Below are 17557 nucleotides of genomic sequence, written 5' to 3' on the forward strand. Positions count from 1 at the left end.
ATGACCTATTTATACCTAGGACTGTATAATAGGGAGGAATCCTATACGTCTATAGGAAAGGTTACATTAAAATAGAAGATTCTTTGCTGTAAAAGCAGTGAGACTATGGAACCCAGGCATGGTGAATTCACTAAACAGGGGCCTGGATGCCTTTCTTCAGTGTAATATTACAAGTTATGGTTACTAGAAAACGGGAGATGGACGCTGAACCAGGGATTTATTCTGATTGCCGCCTTTGGAGTCAGGTAGGATTTTTTCCCTAAAATAAGGAAAATTTGCTTTTGCCAGATGGGGCTTTCCTCTGGACCAAGAATTCAGAATAATAGGCTGAACTGAATAGATGTGTATGTCTTTGGGTTACAAACCATGAAAGTAGGAATATTCAGCTCAGACAGTCATACCACGAACAGAAACACCGCTTAAAGGGGTATTCCTGGACTTTCCCTAGTGCAGGGAATGCTATAAAACTATTCAGTACTCACCCCTAAAAAGATCCCAGCCCCCCTCGCATCAGTGCAGGCAGCTCTTGCAGCAGTCACATTGTGGGAAGCCATTAACTGACCTCAGCAGTCATGTGCCGTTCACAGCGGCCTCACCACTAAAGCCAGTGATTGGCTGCAATGACACGTGATCACTGCCGGAGCTTCTGGGACCAAAGTAAAAAAGGAGCTGCTGCATTTTAGAGGTAAAAACCAGATTTTCAAGCATTCCCTGCCCAGTAAAGATTTTTTTAAATGCCCAGATAACCCCTTTAAAATCAGCCATTACAATGCAAATAGTAATATAATAAATGCAATTTTACAGATTAGAATATTAAGATGAGATAATTGAAAAATATAAAAATTAAAAAAGTTTACCTCTTAGAAAGGTCATATTCTTTAGCTTCATAGTACAACTTGGCAATAAGAAAGCCTTTCATCGATTTCTGAAAGATCAAAATGGAAAAAGAAAATAAATAAATAACTCAAAACTAGCACGTGGGAATGCATATTTCAGGAAATTAATGGAACTGGGATAGAGGTAGAGAAAAAAAAAAAAAGCGGGTATCTTGTAAACCGCGACCTTGATAAACTCCTGCTTCATTGTCAGATGACACAAGCACACTTAAAGGGAACCTGTCACCAGCATTTCACCTATTAAACCAGCAATACCTGGTGGTAGTGGGTGAAATATCATTTCTATATAACCTATAATTGTCTTCTTAGTCGGCTCTGTAGCTTTAGTATTCAGTGTTTTAGTGTTCCCACACCGTATGCAAATGAGCAGAAGAGAGTCATATCGTCATTCCTCAAGTCTTTCCGCGTTTCCCCGGCCTCCTTACTTTTGATTGACAGCTCGTCGCCTTCCCCCAGCACACAAAATCCAGCGCTTGTGCATTGATGTCCTCTTCTGGTGTGTGCGCACAAAGGGACGCCGGATTATTACGCTAAAAAGCGCAAAATGTTTGCAGACCGTTATTTACAGTCGGAGGAGGAGTTTAGGAGAGGGGATAACGGTGATGAACTTTTGATAGCAGCAACCAGTGATGGATAAGTGAAGTTCAATAGGTGAAATTCTGGTGACAGGTTCCCTTTAACCTCTACTCGACATACCCTGTAAATATATGGCGCAAGTTGAAACAGAAAGTATGGAGCGGGCTCAGAGGCTGAGCATGCTCCATAAGACGCGGGTATTGTCTGTATGTGACAGCAGGACACTTAACTGCAACAGGTGGGATCAGAGATTACTAAAATGTCACTTGTTTAACAGCTAAAGTGGAGCGGGTAATCAACAACGGCATTTAAGCCGTTAGATAGAGGCGGCGACCCCTTCTACAGCCCAACAGACCCCCCCAACCCCCCACCGATGGTTGTCAAGGCAGCCTGGAGCCCAACAACAACCCATTGTCTACCATCCTGGGGCTCCTATTAAGCTTTGACAGAAGCAGGGCTTAATAGGAGCCGGTAAAAAACACTATATACTGCAATACATTAGTTCAATCCCCTAGGGGTACTAACAAAAAATATATATATTTAAAAAAAAAAAAAAAATCTAGAACGTGATCAAAAAGTAGTATGTGTCCCCAAAATACTTCCGATAAACTCACAGCGCTCAGACGGAAAAAAAATTATGGTTCAACAAGAAATTCTTTTTTTTTCTTCCTTGTAAAAGGTAGTAAAACCTACATGAATTTTGTATCGCTGTAATTGTATTGACCCAAAGAATAAAGTTAACATGTTTGTACCGGATGGTGAACGCCATAAAAACAAAACCCCAAAAAAATAAAAAAAACACGGAGGAATCACGGGTTCTTTTCCCATTCCAGCCCACAACATTTTTTCCCAGCTTCCAAGTACATTATATGGTACAATAAAGGGACATGAAAAACTACAATACGTGCTGCAAAAAACAAACCCTCAGAAGTCAATGGGAAAAAATTAAAAAAATATAAATTATGACTTTTGGAAGGTAAAAAAAGAAATCTGAAAGGGTTAGAGACGTTTACAAGTCCAAAAATTTTTTTCTTTTAATTGGTGAGCGTTAAGTACATTCACTATACAACCCAGTTCCGGCTCCTGTACACGGATTCCACTTATCGGATAAATTGGTTTAGGCAACAGGAGGGAAAGGTTGTTTGCGTCTTGCAGTGTCTGCATAATATACCATGAGTAGCTCCCTAGCGGGTCCACCCTCACACTATGCCACCTACCCAGCTGGTAGAAGTATGCACAACTCCAAAATACAGTACACAGCCTGTAGATGCGCTAGTACATGGTCTCATAAGCAGAAAGTTTACACATGAAACCGGAATGGCTTTCTATACCTCCTGTATGTTAAGTAGCACTCCGGGCAAAACTAATTCATTATATAAGACACAGCAGCCCCTGACAGGTGATACACCACACAGATTCTTTGGTGGCCTGTGAATCCCCTGGCCATGCACTTCCACCCCAGGGCCTGCACTAGGCAGAATACAATTTATCAAAACTTCCCTTCAATGCAAATATTGCCAAGGGAATTGCACAATTTGTTAGGAAGATTCCTTTGCAATATAGGATCAGGACATGGAGTAATTCATAATTATAATTAAATCCAGCACAGTGCACACTACATATATAAGTCACCGCTACTTCAGTTTCCATAAGTATGTACAGGCTGGAAAACACCAGGCTGAAGAGGAAACCTTTGAAATCTGGGAGTCTACTAGCTGCTTTTTATAGGGTGTTCATTTGGCAAGAGTATTTGAAGCATCAATGTGAAAATAGAAATAAAAATCAGCACAAAGTAGTGACGTGTCACTTTCATGAAGCATACTTATCAGCGTTTTTATTCAGCGGCTTAAAAACAGACCTTAAAAACAGACCTTTTATAGACTACACTTCCAATCAATAGAAAGCTCTTTGCAGGCGTATTTCAAACGTACGGTATGTACATTTGTATGGTAGCACGGGGCGGCCGTCAGACGCAATCATGGGTCGCGATCACAGGTACGGTCGTGTGCATGGGGTCTTAGGGATTTCCTTGCTCTTGGAGACATCGCTATCCTTCGACCAAGGATCATTTTCTGACCATCCCATTTTGACAGGACTTCCTGCTATAGCCAGCAAGAATGTGCCTGGGCTCCCATCACCGCAGGTATGCAAGATATCGGCTATACCAGCAGTGACATAGCTTTCCTTATAGTCACTGCCGCTATGAATTCTATAATAATCTTGAGCTTTTCTACTAGTAGAAACAACTTAATTTGAGTTGAGTCTAGAACAATTCCCATTAAACCAAAATCTGTGACGGAGAGTAAATCAGGAGAATCCTGACTTGACGCCATCAAATTATTTTAAGTATAAATAGAACTTTCTCCACCTGATGAATTAAATAATCTGGGATGCTGCCGACATTCACAAAGTGGTCTGAATATGGAATGAAAAAGCTATTGGACACTAATGTGGGCCTCCAGTTTGGTAATCCTCGGTGTGAACGAAATATCAAATAGGAGGGCACAAAATTGTAAATGTGTCAGATTGGTATTCAGATATATTGATATTAGGAATCTTTTGCATTATCGATAAATATGCCATCATATAACAACTCCTGTACAAAAGTTTCAGCGTTGACTGTCTCCATTGCGAATCACTGGTATTTTAAGAATTTGTTCAGGGGTTTCAGGTTTATTATGTTCCTGAATGACCCATTTGTTTTTTTGTTTTATTCTTTCACCAAAAACCAGATCGAGTAGAACCTATGACCAAATTCCTGAGGAGTAGAACCAGTACCCCCAAGTCCTGAAAAGACTGAACTTCTGTAAGTCAAGCTCTGTGACCGTCATTTAACCCCTTTGGGATGAAGTCATTTTAGTTTTGCACTCCCTAGCTTTTCTAAGGCTACGTTCACACGCTTCGCAAAAAAACGTTTGAGAACACGGAGCTGTTTTCAAGGGAAAACAGCTCCTGATTTTCAGCCATTTTTACCAACTTGCGTTTTTCATAGCCGTTTTTCTATAGTCTATGAAAAACAACCGCGTAAAAAAAACCCCTGTCTGAACAGAAATCAATGGCCAGATGTTTGGAGATTCTGCTTCCGATCCTTCAGCCGTTTTTCGGACGTTTATGGCCCGAAAAATGGCTGAAAACACTGTGTGAACATACCCTGAGAGTGGAAAAGGATTCTAGAATTTTCTCTGGGAAAACTTTTAGGAAACCCATATCCTCAAATGGAAGAGAGGATGTACATGACACTTTGGAAATAGGATCATCAATATAATGACGTCTACCCCAGAAAGTGGTTTCTTCAAACAGACATTTGCACTTAACCGATTTTGGTATGTAAGCTTTTCCATTTCTACCTTAATCAAAGAACAGATATTCTTGTGAATGGGAAATACACATTTTCTGCAGTTGCCCAGAACATATTGTCCTGAATGAAACGCATCTCTTTAGGGTCTTCAATTTTCTTTGTTCCCCTAAGAGTTAAGAAGCTGATATCTATCTGGAGGTCGAAATGGGGTGGGGGGGGGGGGGGTTTACTAATTTTAGCATTAGCAGAGGAGTCTGATTCAGAGTACAATTCACCATCATAACTTCCCTCATCAGAGGAAGAGAAGTTAGCTACCCAAGTAGTTCGGAGCTTGTCGCTTTTCTTTGAAAAAGGGCCTTAAAGAGGCTCTGTCACCAGATTTTGCAACCCCTATCTGCTATTGCAGCAGATAGGCGCTGCAATGTAGATTACAGTAACATTTTTATTTTTAAAAAACAAGCATTTTTGGCCAAGTTATGACCATTTTTGTAGTTATGCAAATGAGGCTTGCAAAAGTCCAAGTGGGTGTGTTTAAAAGTAAAAGTCCAAGTGGGCGTGTATTATGTGCGTACATCGGGGCGTTTTTAATACTTTTACTAGCTGGGCGTTCTGATGAGAAGTATCATCCACTTCTCTTCAGAACGCCCAGCTTCTGGCAGTGCAGACACAGCCGTGTTCTCGAGAGATCACGCTGTGTCGTCACTCACAGGTCCTGCATCGTGTCAGACGAGCGAGGACACCGGCACCAGAGGCTACAGTTGATTCTGCAGCAGCATCAGCGTTTGCAGGTAAGTCGATATAGCTACTTACCTGCAAACGCTGATGCTGCTGCAGAATCATCTGTAGCCTCTGGTGCCGATGTGTCCTCGCTCGTCTGACACGATGCAGGACCTGTGAGTGACGTCACCGCGTGATCTGCCAGAAGCTGGGCGTTCTGAAGAGAAGTGTATGATACTTCTCGTCAGAGCGCCCAGCTAGTAAAAGTATTAAAAACGCCCCGATGTACGCACATAATACACGCCCACTTGGACTTTTACAAGCCTCATTTGCATAACTACAAAAATGGTCATAACTTGGCCAAAAATGCTCGTTTTTTAAAAATAAAAACGTTACTGTAATCTACATTGCAGCGCCTATCTGCTGCAATAGCAGATAGGGGTTGCAAAATCTGGTGACAGAGCCTCTTTAATGGAATTACCATCAAAGTTTTTACACCCTTAACAAGGGAAGGGTATTCTTCTGCCATCATACATACAGTACTGTGCAAAAGTATAGGGCAATTGTGGGGAAAAAAAGCTGCAAATTAAGTACGCTTTCAAATATAGAAGTTAGTGGGGGGTTTTTAACAATACAAAATGAATGAACTCAAATTTATATTTGGTATGACCACCCTTTGCCTTCAAAACATGATCAATTCTTCTAGGTACACTTGCAAAGAGTCTTGGATTTTATGGGATCAGTCAGGTGTATGATTATCACTGGTTTTGCATAATTGGTTAATGATCAATTACAGATGTAGGTTGAAACAGTCATTAACTAACAGACAGCTGTGTAGGAGGCTTAAAACTGGGTGAGGAATAGCCAAACTCTGCTACAAAGGGGAGGTTGTGGAAGACCACCATGATAGACTGGGCACAGGAAAAAGAGACATGGTAGTTATACAGCATTAGCAAGGTCTCAGGCAAAAACTTCAAAGCAGACTGGGGTTTTAAGATGTGCTGTTCAAGCGCTTTTGAAGAAGCACACAGAAACAGGCAATGTTGAGAACCATAGACTAAGTGGTCGGCCAAGAAAACGTAGTGCATCAGATCAAAGACACATCATGCTTACTTCCCTTTAAAAAGGTAAGATGGACAATCCTGCCTTTCCTGCTGGTAAGGCTGGTCGCTCCTTCCTAGGTAGGTCACCCACCAACCCCTTGTATTTTGCACAGGTTCTATCTGCCTCCTCTCTTCTCCCTTTAACCTCTATCTGCCCCGATGACGTGCTCTCTCCTCGCCGTATGTATGAATACGCCCAGTTGAAGCACTTTTATGGAGCCGTTAATCGACGCGCACACCTCCACCGGTTGTTAACTGACTTTGAACGCCTCTGTGTCTCCACCCAACCCCCTACCCACGCCATCTCCACATTATACAAACTACTACTTGCACAGCGATCCCAACAACTCCCCTCCTTCTGCGGGGCTTGGGAGAGAGAATTACAGACTACATTTACAGAAGCACAGTGGAAGAGGTGTTTCACCCTTTCTCAAAAAGCCTCTATAGCCAGTAGGGCCCAGGAAACTAGTTACAAAATTGTCTCTAGATGGTATCGGGTCCCGGCGGCTCTGCATAAATGGTTTCCATCTGTGCCTGACAGTTGTTGGCGGTGTGGTGCTGCGGGAGGCTCCATGTCACATGTCTGGTGGAGTTGCCCCTTGTTGAGGAGTTTTTGGGATGCAGTACTTAAAGGAACAGTGTCATGGCAAATAATTTTTTTATATGTTAAAGATGTTAGTGCTGTAATAAAAACGTTTATATTCATTTGTGTGTTTGTGTTTTACTGTTTCTTATTTTTACACTTTTTCTTCCCTATGGGGGCTGCCATTTTTTGTTCCATTTCTGTGTGTGTCGATTAACGACACACACAGCCATGGAGTACGGCAGCCACAGTCCCATAGGGACTGTGAACGGCTCCCGTCCCATTCACGTCCGTGTACGGCGTCTGTGTGGGAACTGCGCATGCGCCGCTCCCACACAGTCCTATTCGAAATTGGCGCCGTCCGGCGCCATTTTCCTGTGGACCGGAAGTCGCGGCCGGACTGTAATATTACTACTTCCGGTCGCGGCTTCCGGACTTGTGCACATGGAACAGCGGCAGCAAAGGGAGCGGACGGGCCGGAGGGAGCCGCGGCGGCAGGAGCAGGTAAGAGATTTCAATGTATGTTAGTGTTTGTGTGTGTTTACTACTGTATGTAAACCTACTACACTGTGGGTTACCTCAAAAAATGGCGACACACAGTGTAGGAGGTTAAACCTTTCAAACCCCTCGTTTATCCCGGCACTAGCCAGGATAAAGGAGGGGGGGATGCTGAGAGCTCACTAGAGCGAGGGCTTTTAACCCAATGTTGCAATGCTGCAATTTTGGGAACTAGCTCCATCTAGTGACCAAAAATGGGTAGTATTATAAATTTGAAAAAATTTATAATATTTCCTGACTCGCGAAAAAAATAAAAAAAATTTGTACAATGTTTAATCACCTACACACTAAATGTTTAATTTTTAAAAAAAAAACATGTTTTTAGGGCAACACCATGCCTTTAAATTAATACTAGAGGTTACCGGAGTTTCTGTTCCCGATTCCCCAGAAGCTGCTCTGTTATTTATGTTCCCTTCCCGATGCCAATACACGTTTATAAAAGTTCCCTAGCTAGACATCTCCTTCAGGCGGCAAAGTCAGTGATCCCGCGCAGGTGGAAAACTGCAATGCCTCCAACATTAGATGAGTGGTTTCGGGAGGTTGCCGTGATACAGCACATGGAACACTTGGTAGCTCACTCCCCGGCAGTTGTGGTAAAATATAAGTCGACATGGTCGCCATGGATAGTGTTCCTTTCGTCTTCTTCATACCTCACGGCCGTAACCTGAGTTGGCCTATGCCCCTGTGAAGTGTACGGTGGTGCTTATTTTCTGTTGGCTGCATTCATAATACCCCGGAACAGGAGTCCAGGATCCTCTTGCCCTCGCCCTTCCCTCCTTTCCCTCCCTCTCTTGGGGCCTTTTCTATTCGTTCTTTTCCCCTGTCTAGGGTAATGTGCCTCTCCTTCTCGGCTTCAATTAAGTGGCCTCAACGTATGCTCTGCTGCTTTGCTCATGAACTCATTCATGCTACTGACGTATACTGAATAATGTTCTTGAATGGGGATGTGATGCACATTTCTGATTTTGTTTTAGTGGGTTTTTGCTTTGGTCTTTGACCTTGTTTGTTTGTTAATTTACTGTGTGGAGGCCTTCCCTCCACTATGTCTTGTAACTTTGTGTACTGAAACTTAATAAAACTTTGAATAAGAAAAAAGGTAAGATGTCCAGCATTTCCATCAGCTCAGAGCTGGCAGAATCCAGTGAGACCCAGGTATACCCATCTACTGCACAGAGCAGTCTGACAAGAAGTGGTCTTCAAAGAAGAAATGCAGCCAAAAAGCCAAAACCTACGAGGTGGAAAAAAGACAAGCGACTCAACTATGTACGAAGACATAGGAACTAGGGTGGAGAAAAATGGCAGCAGGTGCTTTAGACTGAGGAGTCAAAATTTGAAATATTTGGCTGTAATAGAACGCAGTTTGTTCACCGAAGGACTGGAGAGCAGTACAATAATAAGTGTCTGGCATTGGGGATTTGGTCAGGATCAATGGTGTCCTCAATGCTGAGAAATAAAGGCAATCACTTATCCATTATTCTAGATCGTCAGGGAGGCATCTGATTGGCTCCAAATGTATTCTGCAGCAGGACAACAAACCCCAAATATATAGCCAATGTCATTAAGTACTATCTTCAGCGTAAAGAACAAGGAGTCCTGGAAGTGACAATATGGCACCACACAGAGCCCCGATTACAACATAAGAGTGTGTCTGGTATAACATGAAGACAAAAGGATTTGAGGAAGCCTACATCCACAGAAGATCTGTGGTTAGTTCTCCAAGATGTTTGGAACAACCTCATTGCCGAGTTCCTTAAAAAACTGTGCAAGTGTACCTAGAAGAATTGATGCTGTTTTGAAGGCAAGGGTTGGTCACACCAAATATTCATTTGGATTTCTCTTTTCCATTCACTTTGCAGTGTGAATTTTTTTTGTTTTTTTTATCAATTAAAGTATAGCTAAACGTTCAACAAACTTCTGACGTGATATGTCAGAAGTTTGGATTGGTGGGGGTCCAATCGCGGAAACCCCGACCAAACGCTAGAACGAAGCAGCTGAAGCACTCATGTGAGCGCTCAGCTTCTGTTCGGCTTTTTCCAGAAGGCGATGTATCGGAGTACGGGCTCATAGACTTTGTATAGACTCATTGTCCATACAGCGATACATTTGTTTCCGGAAATAGCCGAACAGACACGAAGCAGCTGAGCGCTCACACGAGCACTTCAGCTGCTTCGTTCTAGCGATTGGTGGGGGTCTCCGTGCTCGGACTCCCACCAATCCAAACTTCTGACATGAGATGAGTAAAAGGTACAGTATCATGTGCTGTAATGGCACCAGGCTCGAAAGAAGAACGGGTTCTCCAAGTTGTTTTTGCAAAAGTACTCTTTATTGGAACGACATATCGTTCCAATAAAGAGTACTTTAGCAAAAACAACTTGGGGTACCCATTCTTCTTCTTAAAAGCCTAGCGCCGTTACCGCACATGATACTGCACCCTTTACTCGTCTCTTCATCACACATTTGTTTGCAGATGAGGATTTATCGACCGAGGGACCGCAGTGGGTGGCAGCCGGCAAAGACATCGTACATTCCACTAATGGTCTCGGAGGAGTGCCGCTGATCCCTCAACATTTTTCTCTTAATTCTGCAAACTTCTGACATGTCACTATTACATGTCAGAAGTTCGAACGTTTAGCTACACTTTAACACACCTATTTAAGGCATTTTTACTCTGCAGCATTTCACCACAACTGACTAAAACTTTTGTACAGTACTGTGTGTATAATTTATATTTTATCAGCATCATCATGAACTCAAAAAAAATGAAAAAAGTTTGGACTTTATTAGCCCACCTGCAACGTTTCAGTCCTTGTGTCCAGGACCTTTCTCAATACACATACAAACAATCAGAGCAAAGTAGTTTGGAATAAGTAGCTGCCAGCTTCTTTTTGCAAATACTGCATGCTTTGTTATCAATTTTCCTAGGACAGTGTCCCCCAGAATCGACTACATGCAGGCTGCTCTACAATGCTTGGATACCTACCTAACAGTGTTCCCTGGGTCTGGCTGGCTCCTTTCATTGAAAGAAAACCAAGCACTATTTTGGCTCTAAAGCTTGGGGTTCCACATCACAGCCTGCTTGGCAAACTTCCAGAAGAGCCGCATCAGGGACACGTCTCTGCGCGCACAGCATGACCCCCACGCTGGCAACAGGAAAAACAGAGGAAGTCAGCTCCGTGCTGACGTAGGAGAAGCCCCTAGGATCAGGGCCAGCTGGACGTCTCTCCTGGAGCCAGATTTACAACTCCAGCCGGGAGACTTACGCTGCTGAAACTCCTGAGGGTACCATAGCTTCTGATCCCTCTGTAGCCCTGGAGTCCCCAGCCCACCACTTCCAGGTAGAACCATCATTTTTTTTTTTTTCTCTGAGCTCTAGAACAGCACTCATCCAGGTCTCCCTCGAAGGGACAGGAAACTACTGGGGAGAGAGAGGAGTTGCCTCTTTATATCCAGATTTCATGTCCCTGGGAGAAGGTCCCTCCCTCATGGTGCTGTCATGGGAGAGAAACTAATTAGCATAAATCTAAAATTGTTTATAACTTACTCAAAATTGATCGTTTTTCAAAATAAAAACCACTGTTATCTACGTTAAAGCGCCGATCAGATTATGTAGGAGATAGGACACTTATAATCTGATGGCAGAGGCTCTTTAAATAACTGACAGCATACATTAAAGTCAACGGGTATGTGAAAGAAAAAACGAACGACATCCAAGTGCTGTGCGTTTTCACACATCATTTGCTAAAGAAATGCAGAGGAAGAAAACGGATTAAAACAGATAACACATGTAACCCACACTGACGCAACACAGACATTCAGATGCCTGTTTTTAGCAAATGAAAACTTGACACGTGTGAATAAGGTCTTAGAGTAACACTTCTACAAATTTCTTTCTTCAGCTTAAAATCTATGCACTGTGATTATATATTGCAGATATAAAAAGCTCAGTAATGGTTTAGGCCATGTTGTCTCTTAACTAAATAACAGAGGCCATAAAGCTGTGAAAAAAGGACCGCATCAACTCAATAGTTTTGACTTCTGTCTACATTAAGGGTATGTTCACACGCAGTAACAAAATATGTCTGAAATTACAGAACTGTTTTCGCCTGAAAACAGCTCCTGATTTTCAGAAGTTTTTGTTTTTTTTAACAACTCGCATTTTCCGCTGCGTATTTTACGGACGTTATTGGAGCGGTTTTTCAATGGAGTCAATGAAAACGGCTCGAAAAACTTCCCAAGATATGACATGCACTTCTTTGACGCGGGCGTCTTTTGACAGCGACGCGTAAAATGACACCTCGTGGGAACAGAACATTAATTTGTCTCAGGTGATATAAATTAGACTGCAGAACTCAGTTTGAGCTTGGCTCTGTCTGAGCTTGATGAATTAAGTGGCTTGTGATATAAGTGGAGTTCTTAAAACAGAGTTAAAAAGAGGAGTTAAAGCCCCAGTAAGTACTCTTCTTTTCTTTTACTTTGACAATTGTTCACTGTTTTGTTGTAACTCGGATAATGGATAGAAAGATTGGAGGTTTTCTTCAGTGCACAGTTTGCCATATGTATGCACGACTGGAGCCGGAGTCCCAGGGTGAATATCTCTGTGGCAGATGTGAGCATGTTGTTCACCTGGAAGCTCGCATTAGAGATCTGGAGGAGCAGAATGCAACACGGAGGGCGATAGACAATCTTAAGCGGAGCATGCTGCTGACAGAACATGCAGTTAGTGGGGTAGAACTGGAGGGTGAAGACATGGGTGAGCAGGATCAGGTAAGTAGCTGGGTTAATGTAGTTAGGGGCAGTAGAAAGGGGTCAAAGAAAAGCCAATCCTGTTTCTGACATTCCAGGCAAAATTGCCAAGTTGGGTGATGATGCGAGGGTGTCAGTCTCAGAAATGGCAGCCCTAGTGGATACGGATCTCCCTAACAGCCGGAAGAATAGCCCATGTAGTAGTCGGCGGGATGGTAATGCAGGTAAGCCAAGACAATTGGTAGTTGTAGGGGATTCTATAATCAGGAAGACTGATAGAATAATTGCTGTCTCCCTGGTGCCAGGGTTCGGCATGTGGTGGAACGGGTGGACAAATTGCTTGGAGGGGCTGGTAATGATCCAGCTGTCGTGATCCATGTGGGTACCAAAGACAGACTAAATGGTAGGTGGAGGAGCCTTAAGAATAATTTTCAAGAACTAGGCTACAAGCTGAAGGGAAGGACCTCCAAGGTTGTATTCTCAGGAATACTGCCTGTGCCATGTGCATTACAGGAAAGACAGCGGGAGCCCAGGGAGTTAAATGCATGGCTGAAGTCTTGGTGGAGAGGAGAAGGCTTTGGGTTCCTCGAGCACTGGGCTGACTTTTCATTGGGGTACAAACTGTATTCTGCAGATGATTTGCACCTAAATGGGAGGGGGTCCGCTGTGCTGGGGGAGAGAATTCTAGCTGGGGTGGCAGAGTATTTAGACTAGGGCTGAGGAGGGAGGTCAATGTAGAAAATAAAGGGGTAGTCAGGTTAGAGAGGGGTCAGACTATATTGGTGGGGGAGAAACAGACTGCGGGGAGAGGACTAGACAACTGGATAGGGAGATCTTTTCATTACAAAACAGCTGTGAAAATAAAAATGCCCAAATAATGTCAAATAATCTAATTTCTGATACTGAAACATATAAAGGTAAGTTAAAGTGTATGTTCACAAATGCCAGAAGTCTAGCAAGCAAAATGGGGGAGCTGGAGGCCTTGGTACTGGAGGAAAATATAGATATAGTTGGTGTTGCTGAAACATGGCTAGACTCTTCACATGACTGGGCTGTAAATCTACAGGGTTTTACACTGTATCGGATAAACAGGGCGAATAGGAAAGGTGGTGGTGTATGTCTGTATGTGAGAAGTGATATGAAGGCGGTGTTGTATGTCTGTATGTGAGAAGGGATATTAAGGAGAATGTGAAAGAGACAATAGTGGGTGAAGATTGTGAGGAGGTTGAAACCTTGTGGGTGGAATTACAAAGGAGGTAAACACTGAAAATGTTGGTGTAATCTATAGACCCCCCAATATAACTGAGGAGATGGAAGGTCAGCTATATAAACAGATGGAGCGGGCTGCACAGGCGGGTACTGTAGTGATAATGGGAGATTTTAATTACCGGGATATTAATTGGTGTCATGGTTCGGCTTCAACTGCAAAGGGGAGACATTTCCTCAACCTGTTGCGGGAAAATTTTATGGGCCAGTTTGTGGAAGACCCGACTAGAGGTGAAGCTCTGTTGGATCTGGTCATTTCTAATAATGCAGATCTTGTTGGGAACGTCAATGTTCGTGAAAACCTCGGTAACCGTGATCATAATATAGTTATATTTTACCTATACTGTAAAAAACAAACACAGGCTGGGAGGGCAAAAACACTTAATTTTAAGAAGGCCAATTTCCCCAGGATGAGGGCTGCAATTCAGGGTATAGACTGGGAAGAACTAATGTCAAATAATGAGACAAATGATAAATGGGAGATTTTCAAATCTACTTTGGGTAATTATAGTGCAAAATTTATTCCTATAGGTAACAAGTATAAACGACTAAAATTAAACCCCACATGGATAACACCTTCTGTAAAATGGTCAATACAGGACAAAAAAAGGGCATTTGAAAAGTACAAATCTGAGGGTACAGCTGTAGCCTTTGTAAAATATAAAGAGCTTAATAAAATCTGGCATATGGAGTTTAATGTAGATAAATGTAAAGTTATGCACCTGGGTACGAACAACCAGCATGCATCATATGTCCTAGGGGGCGCTACACTGGGGGAGTCACTTGTTGAGAAGGATCTGGGTGTACTTGTAAATCATAAACTAAATAACAGCATGCAGTGTCAATCAGCTGCTTCAAAGGCCAGCAAGATATTGTCGTGTATTAAAAGAGGCATGGACTCGCGGGATAGGGATGTAATATTGCCTCTTTACAAAGCATTAGTGAGGCCTCATCTAGAATATGCAGTCCAGTTCTGGGCTCCAGTTCATAGAAAGGATGCCCTGGAGTTGGGAAATATACAAACAAGAGCAACTAAACTAATAAGGGGCATGGAGAATCTAAGTTATGAGGAAAGATTGAAAGAACTAAACCTATTTAGTCTTGAAAAAAGACGACTAAGGGGGGACATGATTAACTTATATAAATATATTAATGGCACATACAATAAATATGGTGAAATCCTGTTCCTTGTAAAACCCCCTCAAAAAACAAGGGGGCACTCCCTCTGGCCTCATGCACACGACCGTGCTCGTAATTACGAGCACGGGCGGGCACGGCCGGCCACGGGCAGTCGGCCGCTTTTGCGAGCCGTGCTCCCATTATAAAGTATAGGAGCACGGCCCGTAAAATGAAAAAATAAAACATGTTCTATTTTTTTTAACGGCACGGGCACCTTCCCCTGAGAAAACGGGAAGGTACCCGTGACTAACAGAAGTCTATGGGCCAGTTATTGCGGGTCGTAATTACGACCCGCAATAACGGGTGTTTTTACAGTCGTGTGCATGAGGCCTCCGTCTGGAGAAAAAAAGGTTCAACCTGCAGAGGCGACAAGCCTTCTTTACTGTGAGAACGGTGAATCTATGGAATAGTCTACCGCAGGAGCTGGTCACAGCAGGGACAGTAGATGGCTTTACAAAAGGCTTAATTTCCTAGAACAAAAAAATATTAGCTCCTATGTGTAGAAATGTTTTACTTCCCCTTTCCCATCCCTTGGTTGAACTTGATGGACGTGTCTTTTTTCAACCGTACAAACTATGTAACTATATGTAACATCGTAAAACCCATGAAAGCAATGGGCAGATGATTGTAGGCGTAATGGAGAAGTTTTTTCAGCCGTAATTTGAGCTGTAAAACGCCCGAATTACGTCTGAAAACAGTGCGTGTGAACATACCATTAGGGTTGGCTCATAAGTAAAGTCTGTACGTTCTATTTCAACAAATCCACCTACTATGCATCCAAAAGTGCCATTTACCTGGTACTGGAAAACATGCCAGTACTACATGGAAGCGCTTCCGTGTGATTTTCACGCACCCATTGACTCCAATGGGTGCGTGATGCGCGAAAGACGCTCAAATATAGGACATGTCGTGAGTTTTACACAGCGGACTCACGCTGCGTAAAAATCAGACTGTGAACGACCCCATTCACTAACATAGGTCCATGCGAGGCGCGTGAAAATCAGGCGCGTTGCACGGACGTATTATACGTTCGTCTGAATAAGCCCTATCGCTTCCTGCAGATTTGCAAGGAGGGACAATGTCATAGTTTCCCCTATTCTAGTCCAGCAATCTAACATTTATCACCTATCCAGTGAATAAGCATTTCTGAAGCAATACCCTGCAGAAAAGTAGTATCACCACATATTAGAAATAGTAACTGTAAGGCTGGGTTCACACGAGCACATTAACGTCCGTAATGGACGGACGTATTTCGGCCACAAGTCCCGGACCGAACACAGTGCAGGGAGCCGGGCTCCTAGCATCATAGTTATGTATGATGCTAGGAGTCCCTGCCTCTCTGCAGGACAACTGTCCCGTACTGTAATCATGTTTACAGTACGGGACAGTAGTTCCACGGAGAGGCAGGGACTCCTAGCATCGTACGTTAGTATGATGCTAGGAGCCCGGCTCCCCGCAGTGTGTTCGGTCCGGTACTTGCGGCCGAAATACGTTCCGTCCATTACGAACGTTAATGTGCTCGTGTGAACCCAGCCTAAGGCTTAGTTCAATGTTTTTTTGGTACAGATTTTAACACGGAGCCGCGTCTGAATCAGCACCAAAAATACAGAATAAATTTTGAGGCAGACTTTAAATTGCCAGTGTTGACGCTTCTTTTTATCCGTCTTAGGGCCGATTCAGACGACCGTGGCATTTTTGCGCACGCAAAACACGCAGCGTTTTGCCTGCGCAAAAGGCACTTACGTGCTCCGTGAGGCAGCATCATATGATGCGTGGCTGCGTGCTTTTCGCGCAGCCGCCATCATTAATACACGCCATTTGGATGTTTGTAAACAGAAAAGCACGTGGTGCTTTTCTGTTTACATTCATCCTTTTGACACCTGTTGTGCAAAACCGCCAGAACGCACGGAAGTGCTTCTGTGCGACCTGCGTGGTTTTCACGCACCCATTGACTTCAATGGGTGCGTGATGCGCGAAATACGCCGAGATATTGAACATGTCGCGCTTTTTACGCAGCGGACAAACGCTGCGCAAAAAGCACGGACTGTCTGTACTGCCCCATAGACTTCTATTGGTCCATGCGTGCCGCGTGAAAACCACGTGGCCTGCACGGACGCAATTCACGTTCGTGTGAATCCACCCTTATCGAATGCAAAACTCTACAAAGAAACACTCCAAACGAGCGCAGTGAGTTTATTCTGCCTCCCATTCACTTCAATGGCAGGTCAGAGGCTCAAGGGAAGTTAATGGCGCTTTTTTTTTTTCACGACCACCCAAAAGCCACCTGGGGGGGAAAATAAGCCTCTGCTTTCCATTGAAATCAATGCGAGGCATTTGTGGCCACTGATTCCAGCATGGTTTCCACGTCAAGATCAGCACAAATAAAATGGTATGTGAACTAGCCCTTAAGCTGAACGCACACGCTGCGTATTACATGCAGATTTTCATGCAGCAAATCCGCAGCGTAATACAGTACCAGCAAAGTAAATGAGATTTCAAGAAATCTCATCTACACGGTAAAGATTTTTTCAGCACGTAAATTGACCTGCGGTGCGGATTTCAAAATCACTCACTTTTTTTAAATGTACTTGATGAAACACGTACAGCACATGGATGTGCGTCAGTGTGCTGTCCATGT

At 43.4% G+C, this 17557-nt stretch overlaps 1 protein-coding gene across 2 annotated transcripts in view; it reads right to left on the bottom strand.

The window, feature by feature from the left end:
* Positions 1-17557, bottom strand: part of LOC142742665 (E3 SUMO-protein ligase RanBP2-like) — a 186206-nt gene that overhangs the window by 167484 nt on the left and 1165 nt on the right. For both annotated transcript variants that reach the window (XM_075852663.1, XM_075852662.1), the window contains exon 2: positions 858-925. In XM_075852663.1, the coding sequence (XP_075708778.1) occupies positions 858-925 (68 nt within the window). The remainder of the gene's footprint in view (positions 1-857; positions 926-17557) is intronic.

The sequence above is a fragment of the Rhinoderma darwinii genome, chromosome 2, assembly GCF_050947455.1.
Source record: "Rhinoderma darwinii isolate aRhiDar2 chromosome 2, aRhiDar2.hap1, whole genome shotgun sequence".
In the NCBI taxonomy this organism is placed as follows: domain Eukaryota; kingdom Metazoa; phylum Chordata; class Amphibia; order Anura; family Rhinodermatidae; genus Rhinoderma; species Rhinoderma darwinii.